Here is a 23,090-nt window from a genome sequence, read left to right as displayed (position 1 = left end):
ACTCTGTGTGTGTGTGTGTGACTCTGTGTGTGTGTGTGTGTGACTGTGTGTGTGTGTGTGTGACTCTGTGTGTGTGTGTGTGACTCTGTGTGTGTGTGTGTGTCTGTGTCTGTGTGTGTGTGTGACTCTGTGTCTGTGTGTGTGTGTGACTCTGTGTGTGTGTGTGACTCTGTCTGTGTGTGCCTCTGACTCTGTGTGTGTGTGTGACTCTGTGTGTGACTCTGTGTGTGACTGTGTCTGTCCTCTCTGTGTGACTGTGTGTCTGTGTGTGTGTGTGACTCTGTGTCTGTGTGTGTGTGTGACTCTGACTCTGTGTGTGTGTGTGACCTGTGTGTGTGTGTGACTCTGTGTGTGTGTGTGTGTGACCTGTGTGTCCTCTGTGTGTGTGTGTGACTCTGTGTGTGTGTGTGTCCTGTGTGTGTGTGTGTGTGTGACTCTGACTCTGTGGTGTGTGTCTCTGTGTGTGTGTGACTCCTGTGTGTGTGTGTGTGACTCTGACTCTGTGTGTGTGACTGTGTGTGTGTGACTGTGTGTCTGTCTCTGTGTGTGTGTGTGACTCTGTGTGTGTGTGTGACTGTGTGTGTGTGTGACTCTGTGTGTGTGTGTGACTCTGTGTGTGTGTGTGTGTGTCTCCGTGTGTGTGTCCTCTGCCTGTGTGTCTCATGTGTGACTCCGTGTGTGTGTGACCTGTGTGTGTGTCTGTGTGTGTGTGTGTCTGTCCCAGCCTGTCTGTCCCTGTGTGTGCCTGTGTGTCATGTGTGACCTCTGTGTGCCTGTCTGTCCTCTCCGTGCCTGTGTGTGTCCCGTGTGCCTGTGTTGTCATGTGACCTGTGGCCGCGCACCAGCATGTTGTCATGGTGACCCGCAGGCCGTGCACCAGCATGTTGTCATGGTGACCCGCAGGCCGTGGACCAGCATGTTGTCATGGTGACCCGCAGGCCGCGCACCAGCATGTTGTCATGGTGACCCGCAGGCCGCGCACCAGCATGTTGTCATGGTGCCGCGCAGGCCGCGCACCAGCATGTTGTCATGGTGCCGCGCAGGCCGCGCACCAGCATGTTGTCATGGTGCCGCGCAGGCCGCGCACCAGCATGTTGTCATGGTGCCGCGCAGGCCGCGCACCAGCATGTTGTCATGGTGCCGCGCACCAGCATGTTGTCATGGTGACCCGCAGGCCGCGCACCAGCATGTTGTCATTGTTTCTCTAGGTCTTTGTTTGTGTTGTTGCTGTAGTGCTGATAGGCTGAACGTGCTTCATGCTCTGTCTGTAGTGCTGATTGGCTGTCCTCTAGCCTGTCTGTCCTCTAGCCTGTCTGTCCTCTAGCCTGTCTGTCCTCTAGCCTGTCTGTCCTCTAGCCTGTCTGTCCTCTGCCTGTCTGTCCTCTAGCCTGTCTGTCCTCAGCCTGTCTGTCCTCTAGCCTGTCTGTCCTCTAGCCTGTCTGTCCTCTAGCCTGTCTGTCCTCTAGCCTGTCTGTTCTAGCCTGTCTGTCCTTAGCTGTCTGTCCTCTAGCCTGTCTGTCCTCTAGCCTGTCTGTCCTCTAGCCTGTCTGTCCTCTAGCCTGTCTGTCCTCTAGCCTGTCTGTCCTCTAGCCTGTCTGTCCTCTAGCCTGTCTGTCCTCTAGCCTGTCTGTCCTCTAGCCTGTCTATCTATCTGGTGTTGTGGATCTGTCTGCCTCCTTGGTTTCTCATTTGGTGTTAACCCTCCTTTTCGGTTGTGTCTGAAAAAATGGCATCCTATTCCCTATATAGTGGTACTACTATAGACCAGAGCCCTATTCCCTATATAGTGGTACTACTATAGACCAGAGCCCTATTCCCTATATAGTGGTACTACTATAGACCAGAGCCCTATTCCCTATATAGTGGTACTACTATAGACCAGAGCCCTATTCCCTATATAGTGGTACTACTATAGACCAGAGCCCTATTCCCTATATAGTGGTACTACTATAGACCAGAGCCCTATTCCCTATATAGTGGTACTACTATAGACCAGAGCCCTATTCCCTATATAGTGGTATTACTATAGACCAGAGCCCTATTCCCTATATAGTGGTACTACTATAGACCAGAGCCCTATTCCCTATATAGTGGTACTACTATAGACCAGAGCCCTATTCCCTATATAGTGGTACTACTTTAGACCAGAGCCCTATTCCCTATATAGTGGTACTACTATAGACCAGAGCCCTATTCCCTATATAGTGGTATTACTATAGACCAGAGCCCTATTCCCTATATAGTGGTACTACTATAGACCAGAGCCCTATTCCCTGTATAGTGGTACTACTATAGACCAGAGCCCTATTCCCTATATAGTGGTACTACTATAGACCAGAGCCCTATTCCCTATATAGTGGCACTACTATAGACCAGAGCCCTGTTCCCTATATTGTGCTCTGGTTTAAAGTAGTGCACTATTTTGGGTAGCCGTCATGAAACCATGGTTGTTACCCCTCTCCTCTCTCTCTCTCTCTCCTGTCCTGTCCTGGCCACTAGGGGGCGATCATTCCTCAGTCACCACATGTCTGCCTTGGGGATCAGTAGGAGGTCACGGCTCTTTAACAAGGCTGGTTCCATCTCTGAGGAACCTGCTCCTTCTGCCTCTCGAGCCGCAAGCAGGTCTGACTACACCTCCATCACCCTCTGTCTCTCTCTCTCTCTGTCTCTCTCTGTCTCTCTCTCTCTCTCTCTCTCTCTGTCTCTCTCTCTCTCTCTCTCTCTCTGTGTCTCTCTCTCTCGATCTCTCTGTGTCTCTCTCTCTCGATCTCTCTGGGTCTCTCTCTCTCAATCTCTCTGGGTCTCTCTCTCGCAATCTCTCTGGGTCTCTCTCTCTCGATCTCTCTGGGTCTCTCTCTCTCTGATCTCTCTGGGTCTCTCTCTCTCTCTCTGGGTCTCTCTCTCTCGATCTCTGGGTCTCTCTCTCTCTGGGTCTCTCTCTCGATCTGGGTCTCTCTCTCTCGGGTCTCTCTGGGTCTCTCTCTCTCGATCTCTCTGGGTCTCTCTCTCTCGATCTCTCTGGGTCTCTCTGGATCTCTCTGGGTCTCTCTCTCTCGATCTCTCTGGGTCTCTCTCTCTCGAACTCTCTGGGTCTCTCTCTCTCGATCTCTCTGGGTCTCTCTCTCTCGATCTCTCTGGGTCTCTCTCTCTCGATCTCTCTGGGTCTCTCTCTCTCGATCTCTCTGGGTCTCTCTCTCTCGATCTCTCTGGGTCTCTCTCTCTCGATCTCTCTGGGTCTCTCTCTCTCGATCTCTCTGGGTCTCTCTCTCTCGATCTCTCTGGGTCTCTCTCTCTCGAACTCTCTGGGTCTCTCTCTCTCGAACTCTCTGGGTCTCTCTCTGGATCTCTCATTCATTCACGTACTCACCATCTCATTCACTCACTCATGTTTCTACTGTGGTAAAGTCCATTAAAGCTTCCTGAGAACCTGGGACCACAGAGGTCTGACTAATTAAAATGGCAGTGAAAGGAGAGGATCAGTCTTAACCCACTGAAGAGGGCTTGTGCCCTACTGAGTCCCAAATGGCACCCTGTTCTCTAAATAGTGCACTACTTTTAACCAGAGCCCTATAGGGAATAGAGTGCCATTTGGGATGCAGTCCAGGAGAGAGCCATGGCCTCTGGTCTAAAGTAGTGCACTACATAAGGGAATAGGGTGCGATTTGGGACGTAAACCCTGCTCTGTGCTTTAACACAGCTGGAGAAAAGCACTTAGTTCATCCTTTCTCTTAGATGATGTCAGCCTGGACAGGAGGTATTCAGGAGAGGACCGGTTCAGTAATGTTGTCTGGTGATGTCAGCCTGGACAGGAGGTATTCAGGAGAGGACCGGTTCAGTAATGTTGTCTGGTGATGTCAGCCTGGACAGGAGGTATTCAGGAGAGGACCGGTTCAGTAATGTTGTCTGGTGATGTCAGCCTGGACAGGAGGTATTCAGGAGAGGACCGGTTCAGTAATGTTGTCTGGTGATGTCAGCCTGGACAGGAGGTATTCAGGAGAGGACCGGTTCAGTAATGTTGTCTGGTGATGTCAGCCTGGACAGGAGGTATTCAGGAGAGGACCGGTTCAGTAATGTTGTCTGGTGATGTCAGCCTGGACAGGAGGTATTCAGGAGAGGACCGGTTCAGTAATGTTGTCTGGTGATGTCAGCCTGGACAGGAGGTATTCAGGAGAGGACCGGTTCAGTAATGTTGTCTGGTGATGTCAGCCTGGACAGGAGGTATTCAGGAGAGGACCGGTTCAGTAATGTTGTCTGGTGATGTCAGCCTGGACAGGAGGTATTCAGGAGAGGACCGGTTCAGTAATGTTGTCTGGTGATGTCAGCCTGGACAGGAGGTATTCAGGAGAGGACCGGTTCAGTAATGTTGTCTGGTGATGTCAGCCTGGACAGGAGGTATTCAGGAGAGGACCGGTTCAGTAATGTTGTCTGGTGATGTCAGCCTGGACAGGATGTATTCAGGAGAGGACCGGTTCAGTAATGTTGTCTGGTGATGTCAGCCTGGACAGGAGGTATTCAGGAGAGGACCGGTTCAGTAATGTTGTCTGGTGATGTCAGCCTGGACAGGATGTATTCAGGAGAGGACCGGTTCAGTAATGTTGTCTGGTGATGTCAGCCTGGACAGGAGGTATTCAGGAGAGGACCGGTTCAGTAATGTTGTCTGGTGATGTCAGCCTGGACAGGAGGTATTCAGGAGAGGACCGGTTCAGTAATGTTGTCTGGTGATGTCAGCCTGGACAGGAGGTATTCAGGAGAGGACCGGTTCAGTAATGTTGTCTGGTGATGTCAGCCTGGACAGGAGGTATTCAGGAGAGGACCGGTTCAGTAATGTTGTCTGGTGATGTCAGCCTGGACAGGAGGTATTCAGGAGAGGACCGGTTCAGTAATGTTGTCTGGTGATGTCAGCCTGGACAGGAGGTATTCAGGAGAGGACCGGTTCAGTAATGTTGTCTGGTGATGTCAGCCTGGACAGGAGGTATTCAGGAGAGGACCGGTTCAGTAATGTTGTCTGGTGATGTCAGCCTGGACAGGAGGTATTCAGGAGAGGACCGGTTCAGTAATGTTGTCTGGTGATGTCAGCCTGGACAGGAGGTATTCAGGAGAGGACCGGTTCAGTAATGTTGTCTGGTGATGTCAGCCTGGACAGGAGGTATTCAGGAGAGGACCGGTTCAGTAATGTTGTCTGGTGATGTCAGCCTGGACAGGATGTATTCAGGAGAGGACCGGTTCAGTAATGTTGTCTGGTGATGTCAGCCTGGACAGGAGGTATTCAGGAGAGGACCGGTTCAGTAATGTTGTCTGGTGATGTCAGCCTGGACAGGAGGTATTCAGGAGAGGACCGGTTCAGTAATGTTGTCTGGTGATGTCAGCCTGGACAGGAGGTATTCAGGAGAGGACCGGTTCAGTAATGTTGTCTGGTGATGTCAGCTGGACAGGAGGTATTCAGGAGAGGACCGGTTCAGTAATGTTGTCTGGTGATGTCAGCCTGGACAGGAGGTATTCAGGAGAGGACCGGTTCAGTAATGTTGTCTGGTGATGTCAGCCTGGACAGGAGGTATTCAGGAGAGGACCGGTTCAGTAATGTTGTCTGGTGATGTCAGCCTGGACAGGAGGTATTCAGGAGAGGACCGGTTCAGTAATGTTGTCTGGTGATGTCAGCCTGGACAGGAGGTATTCAGGAGAGGACCGGTTCAGTAATGTTGTCTGGTGATGTCAGCCTGGACAGGAGGTATTCAGGAGAGGACCGGTTCAGTAATGTTGTCTGGTGATGTCAGCCTGGACAGGAGGTATTCAGGAGAGGACCGGTTCAGTAATGTTGTCTGGTGATGTCAGCCTGGACAGGAGGTATTCAGGAGAGGACCGGTTCAGTAATGTTGTCTGGTGATGTCAGCCTGGACAGGAGGTATTCAGGAGAGGACCGGTTCAGTAATGTTGTCTGGTGATGTCAGCCTGGACAGGAGGTATTCAGGAGAGGACCGGTTCAGTAATGTTGTCTGGTGATGTCAGCCTGGACAGGAGGTATTCAGGAGAGGACCGGTTCAGTAATGTTGTCTGGTGATGTCAGCCTGGACAGGAGGTATTCAGGAGAGGACCGGTTCAGTCACTAGCTAACTAATCCAATGTCTCCAGATACTAGTTCAGTCACTAACTAGTTAAACCAATGTCTCCAGATACTAGTTCAGTCGCTAGTTAAACCAATGTCTCCAGACAAATCCTAGTTCAGTCACTAACTAGCTAAACCAATGTCTCCAGATACTAGTTCAGTCACTAGCTAGCTAAACCAATGTCTCCAGATACTAGTTCAGTCACTAGCTAGCTAAACCAATGTCTCCAGACAGATACTAGTTCAGTCACTAGCTAGCTAAACCAATGTCTCCAGACAGATACTAGTTCAGTCACTAACTAGCTAAACCAATGTCTCTAGATACTAGTTCAGTCACTAACTAGCTAAACCAATGTCTCTAGATACTAGTTCAGTCACTAACTAGCTAAACCAATGTCTCTAGATACTAGTTCAGTCACTAGCTAGTTAAACCAATGTCTCTAGATACTAGTTCAGTCACTAACTAGCTAAACCAATGTCTCCAGATACTAGTTCAGTCACTAGCTAGTTAAACCAATGTCTCTAGATACTAGTTCAGTCACTAACTAGCTAAACCAATGTCTCCAGATACTAGTTCAGTCACTAGCTAGTTAAACCAATGTCTCTAGATACTAGTTCAGTCACTAACTAGTTAAACCAATGTCTCCAGACAGATACTAGTTCAGTCACTAGCTAGTTAAACCAATGTCTCTAGATACTAGTTCAGTCACTAGCTAGCTAAACCAATGTCTCCAGACAGATACTAGTTCAGTCACTAGCTAGTTAAACCAATGTCTCTAGATACTAGTTCAGTCACTAGTTAGCTAAACCAATGTCTCTAGTTAGCTAAACCAATGTCTCCAGATACTAGTTCAGTCACTAGCTAGTTAAACCAATGTCGCCAGACACTGGTTCAGTCACTAGCTAGCTAAACTAATGTCTCCAGATACTAGTTCAGTCACTAGCTAGCTAAACCAATGTCTCTAGATACTAGTTCAGTCACTAACTAGCTAAACCAATGTCTCCAGACAGATACTAGTTCAGTCACTAGCTAGTTAAACCAATGTCTCTAGATACTAGTTCAGTCACTAGCTAGCTAAACCAATGTCTCCAGATACTAGTTCAGTCACTAACTAGCTAAACCAATGTCTCTAGATACTAGTTCAGTCACTAACTAGCTAAACCAATGTCTCCAGATACTAGTTCAGTCACTAACTAGCTAAACCAATGTCTCCAGACAGATACTAGTTCAGTCACTAACTAGTTAAACCAATGTCTCCAGATACTAGTTCAGTCACTAACTAGCTAAACCAATGTCTCTAGATACTAGTTCAGTCACTAACTAGTTAAGGACACCCTCCACTGTGACTGACATCATGTGTGACTGCTTACAGTCCCACACACTGACAAACTAACGCCTGCTGGAAAAACAAGTTACAACTATTCTGTCTCGTAGAAACGATGAGGCACTCTCTCACTCACTCTCTCACACACATTCACTCACTCACTCTCTCACACACTCACTCACTCACTCACTCACTCACTCTCTCACACACACTCACTCACTCTCACACACACACTCACACACACTCACACACACACACTCACACTCACTCACACACACACACACTCTCTCACTCACACTCACACACACTCTCACACACACTTTCAGCACACACACACACTCACTCACACACACACACACACACACAAAGACACACACAAAAGACACACACACACTTTTCACTCTCTACACACTCTGTCTCTCACTCACTCACTCACTCACTCACTCTGTCACTCACTCACTCACTCACTCCCTCCACCTGTCCGTCACAGCCCACACAAAGACACACACTGACTTGGCTGGCCACTGAGACACACACACACAGCCCCAGACGGTCCCGGAGCACACACGGGGCAACAAGACACACAGGAACACACTTCAGGTGAGTTCTGATACAACCTCTCAGAGACCAAAGACACAAAGACAGAGACCAGGGGACAGACACAAAGACACACACACACACAAAGACACACACTGGACCACACACACACACAAAGACAGACACACACAAAAGACACCACAGACACACAAAGACACACACACACACACACACAAAGACACACACACAAAGCACAAAGACACACACACACACACACACACACACACAAACACACGTTTTCTCTCTCTGCACCCCCTTGTTTTGGAGCCCTGTCTCAGAGGAGTAACAGGAAACACTTTGTGTGGAGACACTGAAGTGTGTGTTGTGTACTGCAGTGGCCTTGGCAACCCTTGCTCCTCACTCTCTCCCTCTGTGTGTGTGTTTTTCCCTCCTGTCCGTCGGCCCGTCCTCAGCCCGTCTCCTACTGACTTGGCTGGCCCTGAGAAGCAACGGCAGCCCCAGACGGTCCCGGAGCAACACGGGAACAAGACCGAGAGGAACACCTTCAGGTGAGTTCTGATACTGAACCTCTCAGAGACCAGGGGGACACAGAGACCAGGGGGACAGAGACCAGGGGGACAGAGAGGAACACCTCAGGGGGAGACCAGGGGGACAGAGACCAGGGGGACAGAGACCAGGGGGACAGAGAGGAACACCTTCAGGTGAGTTCTGATACTGAACCTCTCAGAGACCAGGGGGACAGAGACCAGGGGGACAGAGACCAGGGGGACAGAGAACACCACCTTCAGGTGAGTTCTGATACTGAACAGACCAGGGGGACAGAGACCAGGGGGACAGAGACCCAGACGTTTATCAGCGTGTGGGATGGACGGGAGATTAAATACCTGATGAGGGTCACAGTTATTATGATGAAAGCAGGGGGCTGAGGGTCACTGTTATTATGATGAAAGCAGGGGGGGGGAGTATATACCTTCCAGTGTTTCACTAATAATAACAGCCATCACACATTGTTATAGATAACCTTCACCAGTGTTTGGCAGTGTGGTGACTAGTATATTATTTGAGATGCTGTTTTGGATGGACAACCAGCTCACTGACATGAAATCATTTGTTGGTGATCATTTTAAGAGACATCGTCATTTGTCTTCAACCTCCCTTTGTTTCTGCTAGATGTTATAAATAGTGAGTGTCTAATGGTCATGGTTTGTATCACTGACTCTACATCATCTTTACTGAATTACCAGTCTTAACTTTCCTCTCCATGTCAGCTTTGTCTCTGACTCTCTCTCCCCCTTCTGTATGTTTCTCTCCCCCTTCTGTATGTTTCTCTCCCCCTTCTGTATCTTTCTCTCCCCCTTCTGTATGTTTCTCTCCCTTCTGTATTTTCTCTCCCTCTTATGTTTCTCTCCTCTTTCCTCTTCCCCCTCCTCCTTCTCTCTCTTTCCTCCTTCTTCTCTCTCTTCCTCCTTCTTCTCTCTCTTCCTCCTCCTCCTCTCTCTCTCCTCCTCCTTCTCTCTCTTCCTCCTTGTTCTCTCTCTTCCTCCTTCTTCTCTCTCTTCCTCCTTCTTCTCTCTCTTCCTCCTTCTTCTCTCTCTTCCTCCTTCTTCTCTCTCTTCCTCCTTCCCCTCTCTCCTGTCCTCCTCCTTCCCCTCTCTCCTGTCCTCCTCCTTCCCTTCTCTCCTGTCCTCCTCCTTCTTCTCTCTCTTCCTCCTTCTTCTCTCTCTTCCTCCTTCTTCTCTCTCTTCCTCCTTCTTCTCTCTCTTCCTCCTTCTTCCTCCTCTTCCTCCTTCCTCCTTCCCCTCTCCTGTCCTCCTCCTTCCCCTCTCTCCTGTCCTCCTCCTTCCCCTCTCTCCTGTCCTCCTCCTTCCCCTCTCTCCTGTCCTCCTCCTTCTTCTCTCTCCTGTCCTCCTTCTTCTCTCTCCCTGTCCTCCTCCTTCTTCTCTCTCTCCTGTCCTCCTCCTTCCCCTCTCTCCTGTCCTCCTCCTTCTTCTCTCTCTCCTGTCCTCCTCCTTCCCCTCTCTCCCTGTCCTCCTCCTTCCCCTCTCTCCTGTCCTCCTCCTTCTTCTCTCTCTCCTGTCCTCCTCCTTCCTCTCTCTCCTGTCCTCCTCCTTCCCCTCTCTCCTGTCCTCCTCCTTCCCCTCTCTCCTGTCCTCCTCCTTCCCCTCTCTCCTGTCCTCCTCCTTCTTCTCTCTCTCCTGTCCTCCTCCTTCCCCTCTCTCCTGTCCTCCTCCTTCCCCTCTCTCCTGTCCTCCTCCTTCTCTCTCTCCTGTCCTCCTCCTTCCCCTCTCTCCTGTCCTCCTCCTTCCCCTCTCTCCTGTCCTCCTCCTTCATAATGTCTGGTTGCCATCCTGATCTCTTTCCTTGCTGTTGTGGTTGCCCAAAATTCCTCCCTCCCTCCCTCCCTCCCTCCCTCCCTCTCCTGGTGCAGCTCTGAGCAGGCCAGCCACAGTGCCGTTTGGTGAGTAGCCCTCTGCACGGCCAAAGAATGTGACTTTCTGTGAGGTGCTGTTGTGATTTTAAATCATTATGATAGTTAGTCATTTAAAGGAATGAGAGACAGAGAGAGAGCGGGAACGAGATGGAGGAAGAGAGGAGGGAAGGATGGAGGGAGGAAGAGGGGGAGGGATGAAGCGTGGATAGGGAGGGAGGGAGGCGCCACGCTGTTCAGACTTCCTGACAACAACCAACAGATGGACCCGTCAATTCAAATCCCCAATTAGAGACTTCTATTCAGGCCTTATGTAAGAGGGCTGTCACTGGTACGTTAGCTTTATAGCTAAAGAGGGTTACCATATTCTGTCACTGGTATGTGACAGGGTAGCCTGGTGGTTAGAGCGTTGGACTAGTAACCGAAAGGTTGCAAGTTCAAAACCCTGAGCTGACAAGGTACAAATCTGTCGTTCTGCCCCTGAACAAGGCAGTTAACCCACTGTTCCTAGGCTGTCATTGAAAATAAGAATTTGTTCTTAACTGACTTGACTAGTTAAATAAAGGTAAAATAAAATAAATAAAAATGTTAGCTGGGGGGGGGTTACTATATTCTGGTACGTTAGCTTTATAGCTAAAGAGGGTTACTATATTCTGGTATGTTAGCTTTATAGCTAAAGTGGGTTACTATATTCTGGTATGTTAGCTTTATAGCTAAAGAGGGTTACTATATTCTGGTACGTTAGCTGTATAGCTAAAGAGGGTTACTATATTCTGGTATGTTAGCTTTATAGCTAAAGAGGGTTACTATATTCTGGTATGTTAGCTTTATAGCTAAAGAGGGTTACCATATTCTGGTATGTTAGCTTTATAGCTAAAGTGGGTTACTATATTCTGGTATGTTAGCTTTATAGCTAAAGAGGGTTACTATATTCTGGTATGTTAGCTTTATAGCTAAAGAGGGTTACTATATTCTGGTACGTTAGCTGTATAGCTAAAGAGGGTTACTATATTCTGGTATGTTAGCTGTATAGCTAAAGAGGGTTACTATATTCTGGTATGTTAGCTGTATAGCTAAAGAGGGTTACTATATTCTGGTATGTTAGCTTTATAGCTAAAGAGGGTTACTATATTCTGGTACGTTAGCTGTATAGCTAAAGAGGGTTACTATATTCTGGTATGTTAGCTGTATAGCTAAAGAGGGTTACTATATTCTGGTATGTTAGCTGTATAGCTAAAGAGGGTTACTATATTCTGGTACGTTAGCTGTATAGCTAAAGAGGGTTACTATATTCTGGTATGTTAGCTTTATAGCTAAAGAGGGTTACTATATTCTGGTATGTTAGCTTTATAGCTAAAGAGGGTTACTATATTTTGGTATGTTAGCTTTATAGCTAAAGAGGGTTACTATATTCTGGTATGTTAGCTGTATAGCTAAAGAGGGTTACTATATTCTGGTACGTTAGCTTTATAGCTAAAGAGGGTTACTATATTCTGGTACGTTAGCTGTATAGCTAAAGAGGGTTACTATATTCTGGTACGTTAGCTGTATAGCTAAAGAGGGTTACTATATTCTGGTACGTTAGCTGTATAGCTAAAGAGGGTTACTATATTCTGGTACGTTAGCTGTATAGCTAAAGAGGGTTACCATATTCTGTCACTGTGTACAGTATCTAGCATCCCATTGAGGCTGGATAATGGTGTAACATACAGTATAAATGATTGTAACACCCATTGAGGCTGGATAATGGTGTAACATACAGTATAAATGATTGTAACACCCATTGAGGCTGGATAATGGTGTAACATACAGTATAAATGATTGTAACACCCATTGAGGCTGGATAATGGTGTAACATACAGTATAAATGATTGTAACACCCATTGAGGCTGGATAATGGTGTAACATACAGTATAAATGATTGTAACACCCATTGAGGCTGGATAATGGTGTAACATACAGTATAAATGATTGTAACACCCATTGAGGCTGGATAATGGTGTAACATACAGTATAAATGATTGTAACACCCATTGAGGCTGGATAATGGTGTAACATACAGTATAAATGATTGTAACACCCATTGAGGCTGGATAATGGTGTAACATACAGTATAAATGATTGTAACACCCATTGAGGCTGGATAATGGTGTAACATACAGTATAAATGATTGTAACACCCATTGAGGCTGGATAATGGTGTAACATACAGTATAAATGATTGTAACACCCCATTCTGTTGATAGAACCATATAGGGCCAAAGTTTTAATACGCGGAGCAAGACTGATTCTGGCAACGGGTGAAACAACATTGGAAAAATGCTTGCTACGCTGCTCCAGTTTTCAGCTATTTTCTTTCCCTGGCCTGCCTCTGTTTCTGTTCAGATGTTTAAACCCTCTCTAATCTTTCTCTTTCCTGCCTGTGTTTCTGTTCAGATGTTTAAACCCTCTCTAATCTTTCTCTTTCCTGCCTGTGTTTCTGTTCAGATGTTTAAACCCTCTCTAATCTTTCTCTTTCCTGCCTGTGTTTCTGTTCAGGTGTTTAAACCCTCTCTAATCTTTCTCTTTCCTGCCTCTGTTTCTGTTCAGATGTAAAAACCCTCTTCTCTTTCCTGCCTGTGTTTCTGTTCAGATGTAAAAACCCTCTTCTCTTTCCTGCCTGTGTTTCTGTTCAGGTGTTTAAACCCTCTCTTCTCTTTCCTGCCTGTGTTTCTGTTCAGGTGTTTAAACCCTCTCTTCTCTTTTAAAGCTGCACCATGTCACCTTTTGGCTTACCTGACCAAATTTCACAAAGCAATATGAGTTATAGATCTGTCATTCTCATTGAAAGTCTAAGAAGTGTCAGATCTGTTCTATTCGTGCTATTTTTTTCTGCTTCCCATTCTTCGGTTTCGTTTTTTGTGTCTTTTTACTGTCGGTTTTGTTCACCAGCTTCAAACAGCTGAAAATACTATATTTTGGGGTTATTGAAAATATATTTCACAGCAGTTTAGATGGTACAATGATTCTCTACACTAGACGTGTTTGTTTTGTCATATAAACTCAAATTAGGGGAACAATTTAGAATTTTTGCAACCAGGAAATGGAGGAGTGATGTCTGTACGTTGCATATTTTATGAATGGTTTAAACAGCTGCATGGAATTGGTTCTGATGAGGCGGCAGTTTGGAATGCAATGATGACACAATGGTATGACTATCACATTCTGTTCAGATGTTCTAATTACCATGGAGACCAGGGTTACCATGCTCACTGTCTCTGTCTATATGAGGAGCTTGGAGACCAGGGTTACCATGCTCACTGTCTCTGTCTATATGAGGACCTTGGAGACCAGCGTTACCATGCTCATAATCTTATCCATCAGCCAGCTCACTGTCTCTGTCTATATGAGGAGCTTGGAGACCAGGGTTACCATGCTCTCTGTCTATATGAGGAGCTTGGAGACCAGGGTTACCATGCTCACTGTCTCTGTCTATATGAGGAGCTTGGAGACCAGGGTTACCATGCTCACTGTCTCTGTCTATATGAGGAGCTTGGAGACCAGGGTTACCATGCTCACTGTCTCTGTCTATATGAGGAGCTTGGAGACCAGGGTTACCATGCTCATAATCTCATCCATCAACCAGCTCTCTGTCTATATGAGGAGCTTGGAGACCAGGGTTACCATGCTCACTGTCTCTGTCTCTATGAGGAGCTTGGAGACCAGGGTTACCATGCTCACTGTCTCTGTCTATATGAGGAGCTTGGAGACCAGGGTTACCATGCTCATAATCTCATCCATCAACCAGCTCTCTGTCTATATGAGGAGCTTGGAGACCAGGGTTACCATGCTCACTGTCTCTGTCTATATGAGGAGCTTGGAGACCAGGGTTACCATGCTCACTGTCTCTGTCTATATGAGGAGCTTGGAGACCAGGGTTACCATGCTCACTGTCTCTGTCTATATGAGGAGCTTGGAGACCAGGGTTACCATGCTCATAATCTCATCCATCAACCAGCTCTCTGTCTATATGAGGAGCTTGGAGACCAGGGTTACCATGCTCACTGTCTCTGTCTCTATGAGGAGCTTGGAGACCAGGGTTACCATGCTCACTGTCTCTGTCTATATGAGGAGCTTGGAGACCAGGGTTACCATGCTCATAATCTCATCCATCAACCAGCTCTCTGTCTATATGAGGAGCTTGGAGACCAGGGTTACCATGCTCACTGTCTCTGTCTATATGAGGAGCTTGGAGACCAGGGTTACCATGCTCATAATCTCATCCATCAACCAGCTCTCTGTCTATATGAGGAGCTTGGAGACCAGGGTTACCATGCTCACTGTCTCTGTCTCTATGAGGAGCTTGGAGACCAGGGTTACCATGCTCACTGTCTCTGTCTATATGAGGAGCTTGGAGACCAGGGTTACCATGCTCATAATCTCATACATCAACCAGCTCTCTGTCTATATGAGGAGCTTGGAGACCAGGGTTACCATGCTCACTGTCTCTGTCTATATGAGGAGCTTGGAGACCAGGGTTACCATGCTCATAATCTCATCCATCAACCAGCTCTCTGTCTATATGAGGAGCTTGGAGACCAGGGTTACCATGCTCACTGTCTCTGTCTGTATGAGGAGCTTGGAGACCAGGGTTACCATGCTCACTGTCTCTGTCTATATGAGGAGCTTGGAGACCAGGGTTACCATGCTCATAATCTCATCCATCAACCAGCTCTCTGTCTATATGAGGAGCTTGGAGACCAGGGTTACCATGCTCACTGTCTCTGTCTATATGAGGAGCTTGGAGACCAGGGTTACCATGCTCATAATCTCATCCATCAACCAGCTCTCTGTCTATATGAGGAGCTTGGAGACCAGGGTTACCATGCTCACTGTCTCTGTCTCTATGAGGAGCTTGGAGACCAGGGTTACCATGCTCACTGTCTCTGTCTATATGAGGAGCTTGGAGACCAGGGTTACCATGCTCACTGTCTCTGTCTATATGAGGAGTTTGGAGACCAGGGTTACCATGCTCACTGTCTCTGTCTCTATGAGGAGCTTGGAGACCAGGGTTACCATGCTCACTGTCTCTGTCTATATGAGGAGCTTGGAGACCAGGGTTACCATGCTCATAATCTCATCCATCAACCAGCTCTCTGTCTATATGAGGAGCTTGGAGACCAGGGTTACCATGCTCACTGTCTCTGTCTCTATGAGGAGCTTGGAGACCAGGGTTACCATGCTCACTGTCTCTGTCTATATGAGGAGCTTGGAGACCAGGGTTACCATGCTCATAATCTCATCCATCAACCAGCTCTCTGTCTATATGAGGAGCTTGGAGACCAGGGTTACCATGCTCACTGTCTCTGTCTATATGAGGAGTTTGGAGACCAGGGTTACCATGCTCACTGTCTCTGTCTCTATGAGGAGCTTGGAGACCAGGGTTACCATGCTCACTGTCTCTGTCTATATGAGGAGCTTGGAGACCAGGGTTACCATGCTCATAATCTCATCCATCAACCAGCTCTCTGTCTATATGAGGAGCTTGGAGACCAGGGTTACCATGCTCACTGTCTCTGTCTCTATGAGGAGCTTGGAGACCAGGGTTACAATGCTCACTGTCTCTGTCTATATGAGGAGCTTGGAGACCAGGGTTACCATGCTCATAATCTCATCCATCAACCAGCTCTCTGTCTATATGAGGAGCTTGGAGACCAGGGTTACCATGCTCACTGTCTCTGTCTATATGAGGAGCTTGGAGACCAGGGTTACCATGCTCACTGTCTCTGTCTATATGAGGAGCTTGGAGACCAGGGTTACCATGCTCATAATCTCATCCATCAGCCAGCTCTCTGTCTATATAAGGAGCTTGGAGACCAGGGTTACCATGCTCACTGTCTCTGTCTATATGAGGAGCTTGGAGACCAGGGTTACCATGCTCACTGTCTCTGTCTATATGAGGACCTTGGAGACCAGCGTTACCATGCTCACTGTCTCTGTCTATATGAGGAGCTTGGAGACCAGGGTTACCATGCTCACTGTCTCTGTCTATATGAGGAGTTTGGAGACCAGGGTTACCATGCTCACTGTCTCTGTCTATATGAGGAGTTTGGAGACCAGGGTTACCATGCTCACTGTCTCTGTCTATATGAGGAGTTTGGAGACCAGGGTTACCATGCTCACTGTCTCTGTCTATATGAGGAGTTTGGAGACCAGGGTTACCATGCTCACTGTCTCTGTCTATATGAGGAGTTTGGAGACCAGGGTTACCATGCTCACTGTCTCTGTCTATATGAGGACCTTGGAGACCAGCGTTACCATGCTCATAATCTCATCCATCAGCCAGCTCTCTGTCTATATGAGGAGCGTGTGTGTCGGTTGTTGGTTGATATGTACTGTAGAGGTTTAAACTAATGTTATCTCCCCAGCCCAGAGGACTGTACTGTTGATATGGACAAGCCCGTCCTCAGGAAGTTTCAGTAAGTATGGTTATGGAGCGTTATGTTGCATGATGGGAGGTGATCGACCTGCTTTGGAGCCTGCTGCTGCTTTCTGGGAGCTAGGGGTCATGGCTGTGTTCCAAATGGCACCCTATTCCCTATATAGTGGTACTACTATAGACCAGAGCCCTATTCCCTATATAGTGGTACTACTATAGACCAGAGCCCTATTCCCTATATAGTGGTACTACTATAGACCAGAGCCCTATTCCCTATATAGTGGTACTACTATAGACCAGAGCCAATAGGGTTTTAATGGTCAACAGGACTATGTATTGAATAGGGTGCCAATTGGGACGTAGCCTGGGTGTAATGGTGTGTTGGCGTCCATTTTGAAATGGTGTTTTGATATTAACGGTGTGGGGTCTGTGGTTTATGATTTAAAGTTGGGTTCAACCAATCAATTTAACAGGGTTTTAATCATGAACATTGATTGACAGGTTCAAGACACAGACGGAGCAGAATGAAGCTAAAGGGTCAGGCTCAACATCTAGAGTAGCTAATGCTAGTCCCAGAACACCATTTCCCACCACCATGCTAGAGTAGCTAATGCTAATCCCAGAACACCATTTCCCACCACCATGCTAGAGTAGCTAATGCTAGTCCCAGAACACCATTTCCCACCACCATGCTAGAGTAGCTAATGCTAATCCCAGAACACCATTTCCCACCACAATGCTGGAGTAGCTAATGCTAATCCCAGAACACCATTTTCCACCACCATGCTAGAGTAGCTAATGCTAATCCCGGAACACCATTTTCCACCACCATGCTAGAGTAGCTAATGCTAATCCCGAACACCATTTCCCACCACCATGCTAGAGATTCTAATGCTAATCCCGAACACCATTTTCCACCACCATGCTAGAGTAGCTAATGCTAATCCCGAACACCATTTTCCACCACCATGCTAGAGTAGCTAATGCTAATCCCGAACACCATTTTCCACCACCATGCTAGAGTAGCTAATGCTAATCCCGAACACCATTTCCCACCACCATGCTAGAGTAGCTAATGCTAATCCCGAACACCATTTTCCACCACCATGCTAGAGTAGCTAATGCTAATCCCGAACACCATTTCCCACCACCATGCTAGAGTAGCTAATGCTAATCCCGAACACCATTTTCCACCACCATGCTAGAGTAGCTAATGCTAATCCCGAACACCATTTTCCACCATCATGCTAGAGTAGCTAATGCTAATCCCGAACACCATTTCCCACCACCATGCTAGAGTAGCTAATGCTAATCCCGAACACCATTTTCCACCACCATGCTAGAGTAGCTAATGCTAATCCCGGAACACCATTTTCCACCATCATGCTAGAGTAGCTAATGCTAATCCCAGAACACCATTTTCCACCACCATGCTAGAGTAGCTAATGCTAATCCCAGAATACCATTTTCCACCACCATGCTAGAGTAGCTAATGCTAATCCCAGAACACCATTTTCCACCATCATGCTAGAGTAGCTAATGCTAATCCCAGAACACCATTTTCCACCACCATGCTAGAGTAGCTAATGCTAATCCCGGAACACCATTTTCCACCACCATGCTAGAGTAGCTAATGCTAATCCCGGAACACCATTTTCCACCACCATGCTAGAGTAGCTAATGCTAATCCCAGAACACCATTTTCCACCACCATGCTAGAGTAGCTAATGCTAATCCCGGAACACCATTTTCCACCACCATGCTAGAGTAGCTAATGCTAATCCCAGAACACCATTTTCCACCATCATGCTAGAGTAGCTAATGCTAATCCCAGAACACCATTTCCCACCACCATGCTAGAGTAGCTAATGCTAATCCCGGATGTTCCGTATTGCGTTCAGCCAATCAGATTGCAGCAGTCTGTTTTTTTTCCACCCCCTGGTCTGATTTGTTTTAGAACTCTCTAGCGGGGACCGGGACTAGCATTAGCTACTCTAGCATGGTGTTCCTGGATTAGCATTAGCTACTCTAGCATGGTGTTCCTGGATTAGCATTAGCTACTCTAGCATGGTGTTCCTGGATTAGCATTAGCTACTCTAGCATGGTGTTCCTGGATTAGCATTAGCTACTCTAGCATGGTGTTCCTGGATTAGCATTAGCTACTCTAGCATGGTGTTCCTGGATTAGCATTAGCTACTCTAGCATGGTGTTCCTGGATTAGCATTAGCTACTCTAGCATGGTGTTCCTGGATTAGCATTAGCTACTCTAGCATGGTGTTCCTGGATTAGCATTAGCTACTCTAGCATGGTGTTCCTGGATTAGCATTAGCTACTCTAGCATGGTGGTGGAAAATGGTGTTTCATAAAGAAAGTACAAATATTTTCTCTTTTTCTTTCTTCGCCTTCTCACCATTAAATCGAGTTAAAGATGAAATCTACGCCTTTGCAGCCTAAATGAGTGTTTTATGTACGAACCGGTCCACGGGGGGATACGAGGCTATAGCTGGCTGCATTAGCAGCCTAAATGAATGTTTTATGTACGAACCGGTCCACAGGGGATACGAGGCTATAGCTGGCTGCATTAGCAGCCTAAATGAATGTTTTATGTACGAACCGGTCCACGGGGGATACGAGGCTATAGCCGGCTGCATTAGCATTAGCAGCCTAAATGAGTGTTTATGTACGAACCGGTCCACGGGGGATACGAGGCTATAGCCGGCTGCATTAGCATTAGCAGCCTAAATGAGTGTTTTATGTACGAACCGGTCCACGAGGGGATACGAGGCTATAGCTGGCTGCATTAGCATTAGCAGCCTAAATGAATGTTTTATGTACGAACCGGTCCACGAGGGGATACGAGGCTATAGCTGGCTGCATTAGCATTAGCAGCCTAAATGAATGTTTTATGTACGAACCGGTCCACAGGGGATACGAGGCTATAGCCGGCTGCATTAGCATTAGCAGCCTAAATGAGTGTTTTATGTACGAACCGGTCCACGGGGGATACGAGGCTATAGCTGGCTGCATTAGCAGCCTAAATGAGTGTTTTATGTACGAACCGGTCCACGGGGATACGAGGCTATAGCTGGCTGCATTAGCATTAGCAGCCTAAATGAGTGTTTTATGTACGAACCGGTCCACAGGGGGATACGAGGCTATAGCTGGCTGCATTACAGTCCCTTTGGACAGTACAATGAAACGACTCAATACTCAGGAGATTAAAGCAGTAAATCTGAATGATGTATCGCAGTGATCCAGAGGGGCCTGTTTTATCTGGAGTAGCTGCCCGCCCCTGCTGAGCCCTCGCCTGGGGAGGGAGGGAGAGTGAGTCCCTGGTGTGGTGGTTGGCTTGGCTTCCGTCGCTGGCTAGGACCTTGCCATCTGAGAGCGTGGGGCAGCGTATCTGTGGCAGGGGCCAAGGAATGTAATGGCTCTCACAGCCATGCTGCAGGGTATGGTGTCTGTTCTGGGGAATGAACATGAAATTATTTTGGTTATAAATGATATGTGTGTATTTCCAGACTATAATTAGTTTGTCTGATTCAGGTCCTGTGGGTTTTCTCTCTCTCTCTCTTCTAATCTGTCTGATCTAATCTATCGTTTTGTTGCTGTGATCCTGGGTGATTTTGGTTTTTGCCATGCTTGCCCCGTAATGGTATTGTCGACGCCCCTCCATGGCGGCTCAGTCACCTCCAGTTTCCTCCGTGTCTGTGTTCCTGTAGAGGCACCTTCCTCCGCAACCTGGTCGCCACCCAGTGGGAGAAGACGAGCAGGAGCCAACACGAGAAGCTCCAGGATAGGCTGTCCCAGGATGACCCCATAGTCACGTCCCCCAGGGCAGAGGAGGAGACCTCCTTACCTGCAGACAGCAGCCCCAGTACACCCACTGAAGGTACAGTACCCTAACCCAGCCGTACCCTCGTCCTCTAGCCCAAATACCCCAGCTGAAACCAGCCCCTACCCTAGCCCCAGGTACAGTACCCCCTAACAGCCGGACTCTGGAAACATGTCTCCTCTCAGGCCCTCGTTGAGCCGTCCTAATTGTTAGTGACATGCACATGGTGCTCGGCGTGGTCGCCAAGCGCTTTGTGCGTCATCACAACACCCTCAGAATGAGGAAGTGTTGTCGGGAGCGAGAGGAGGCTGATCCTCGCTCCTTACCCAGTCCGATTGGAGAGTACCAGGCCCTGCAGTGGCAGACTGGGGCAGGACGTTACCTAACATAGCCTCAACTCATGCTGGGAAGGTTCGAGAGTTTCTCATTAGAGACGTGGAATAGAGGAGGAATAGAGGTGGAATAGTTACCGAGGAGGAATAGACCTGGAATAGTAACAGTTACTGAGGAGGAATAGACCTGGAATAGTTAATAGTTACTGATGAGGAATAGACCTGGAATAGTTACTGAGGAGCAATAGACCTGGAATAGTTAATAGTTACTGAGGAGGAATAGACCTGGAATAGTTACTGAGGAGGAATAGACCTGGAATAGTTATTGAGGAGTAGAAGACCTGGAATAGTTACTGAGCAGTATAAGACCTGGAATAGTTACTGAGGAGCAATAGACCTGGAATAGTTACTGATGAGGAATAGACCTGGAATAGTTACTGATGAGGAATAGACCTGGATTAGTTACTGAGGAGGAATAGATCTGGAATAGTTAATAGTTACTGAGGAGGAATAGACCTGGAATAGTTCATAGTTACTGAGGAGGAATAGACCTGGAATAGTTACTGAGGAGGAATAGACCTGGAATAGTTACTGATGATGAATAGACCTGGAATAGTTACTGATGACGAATAGACCTGGAATAGTTACTGAGGAGGAATAGTTACTGAGGAGGAATAGTTACTGAGGAGGAGGAATAGTTACTGAGGAGGAGGAATAGTTACTGAGGAGGAGGAATAGTTACTGAGGAGGAGGAATAGTTACTGAGGAGGAGGAATAGTTACTGAGGAGGAGGAATAGTTACTGAGGAGGAGGAATAGTTACTGAGGAGGAGGAATAGTTACTGAGGAGGAGGAATAGACCTGGAATAGTTACTGAGGAGGAGGAATAGACCTGGATTAGTTATTGAGGAGGAGGAATAGACCTGGATTAGTAACAGTTACTGAGGAGGAGGAATAGACCTGGAATAGTTAATAGTTACTGAGGAGGAGGAATAGACCTGGAATAGTTAATAGTTACTGAGGAGGAGGAATAGACCTGGAATAGTTAATAGTTACTGAGGAGGAGGAATAGACCTGGAATAGTTAATAGTTACTGAGGAGGAGGAATAGACCTGGAATAGTTAATAGTTACTGAGGAGGAATAGACCTGGAATAGTTACTGAGGAGGAATAGACCTGGAATAGTTACTGATGAGGAGGAATAGACCTGGAATAGTTACTGATGAGGAGGAATAGACCTGGAATAGTTACTGATGAGGAGGAATAGACCTGGAATAGTTACTGATGAGGAGGAATAGACCTGGATTAGTAACAGTTACTGAGGAGGAATAGACCTGGAATAGTTAATAGTTACTGAGGAGGAATAGACCTGGAATAGTTAATAGTTACTGAGGAGGAATAGACCTGGAATAGTTACCGAGGAGGAGGAATAGACCTGGAATAGTTACTGAGGAGGAATAGACCTGGAATAGTTACCGAGGAGGAGGAATAGACCTGGAATAGTTACCGAGGAGGAGGAATAGACCTGGAATAGTTACTGAGGAGGAATAGACCTGGAATAGTTACTGATGAGGAGGAATAGACCTGGAATAGTTACTGATGAGGAGGAATAGACCTGGAATAGTTACTGATGAGGAGGAATAGACCTGGATTAGTTAATAGTTACTGAGGAGGAATAGACCTGGAATAGTTAATAGTTACTGAGGAGGAATAGACCTGGATTAGTTAATAGTTACTGAGGAGGAATAGACCTGGAATAGTTAATAGTTACTGAGGAGGAATAGACCTGGATTAGTTAATAGTTACTGAGGAGGAATAGACCTGGAATAGTTAATAGTTACTGAGGAGGAATAGACCTGGAATAGTTACTGAGGAGGAATAGACCTGGAATAGTTACTGAGGAGGAATAGACCTGGAATAGTTAATAGTTACTGAGGAGGAATAGACCTGGAATAGTTAATAGTTACTGAGGAGGAATAGACCTGGAATAGTTACAGAGGAGGAGGAATAGACCTGGAATAGTTACAGAGGAGGAGGAATAGACCTGGAATAGTTACCGAGGAGGAGGAATAGACCTGGAATAGTTACCGAGGAGG

The 23,090-nt window shown here is 47.1% G+C and overlaps 1 protein-coding gene across 7 annotated transcripts in view; it reads left to right on the top strand.

Moving 5' to 3' along the window:
- fhod1 (formin homology 2 domain containing 1) overlaps positions 1-23,090 on the top strand; it is a gene marked incomplete at its 5' end in the record, with an annotated part of 154,715 nt that overhangs the window by 85,206 nt on the left and 46,419 nt on the right. For 2 of the 7 annotated variants that reach the window (XM_042316999.1, XM_042317005.1), the window contains 5 exon segments: positions 2,500-2,622; positions 8,436-8,531; positions 10,412-10,441; positions 16,819-16,869; positions 20,552-20,721. In XM_042316999.1, the coding sequence (XP_042172933.1) occupies positions 2,500-2,622; positions 8,436-8,531; positions 10,412-10,441; positions 16,819-16,869; positions 20,552-20,721 (470 nt within the window). 7 annotated transcript variants of the gene reach the window in all.

The sequence above is a fragment of the Oncorhynchus tshawytscha genome, unplaced genomic scaffold (genome assembly GCF_018296145.1).
Source record: "Oncorhynchus tshawytscha isolate Ot180627B unplaced genomic scaffold, Otsh_v2.0 Un_contig_881_pilon_pilon, whole genome shotgun sequence".
NCBI lineage: Eukaryota > Metazoa > Chordata > Actinopteri > Salmoniformes > Salmonidae > Oncorhynchus > Oncorhynchus tshawytscha.
This window is presented reverse-complemented; position numbering and strand designations above follow the sequence as displayed.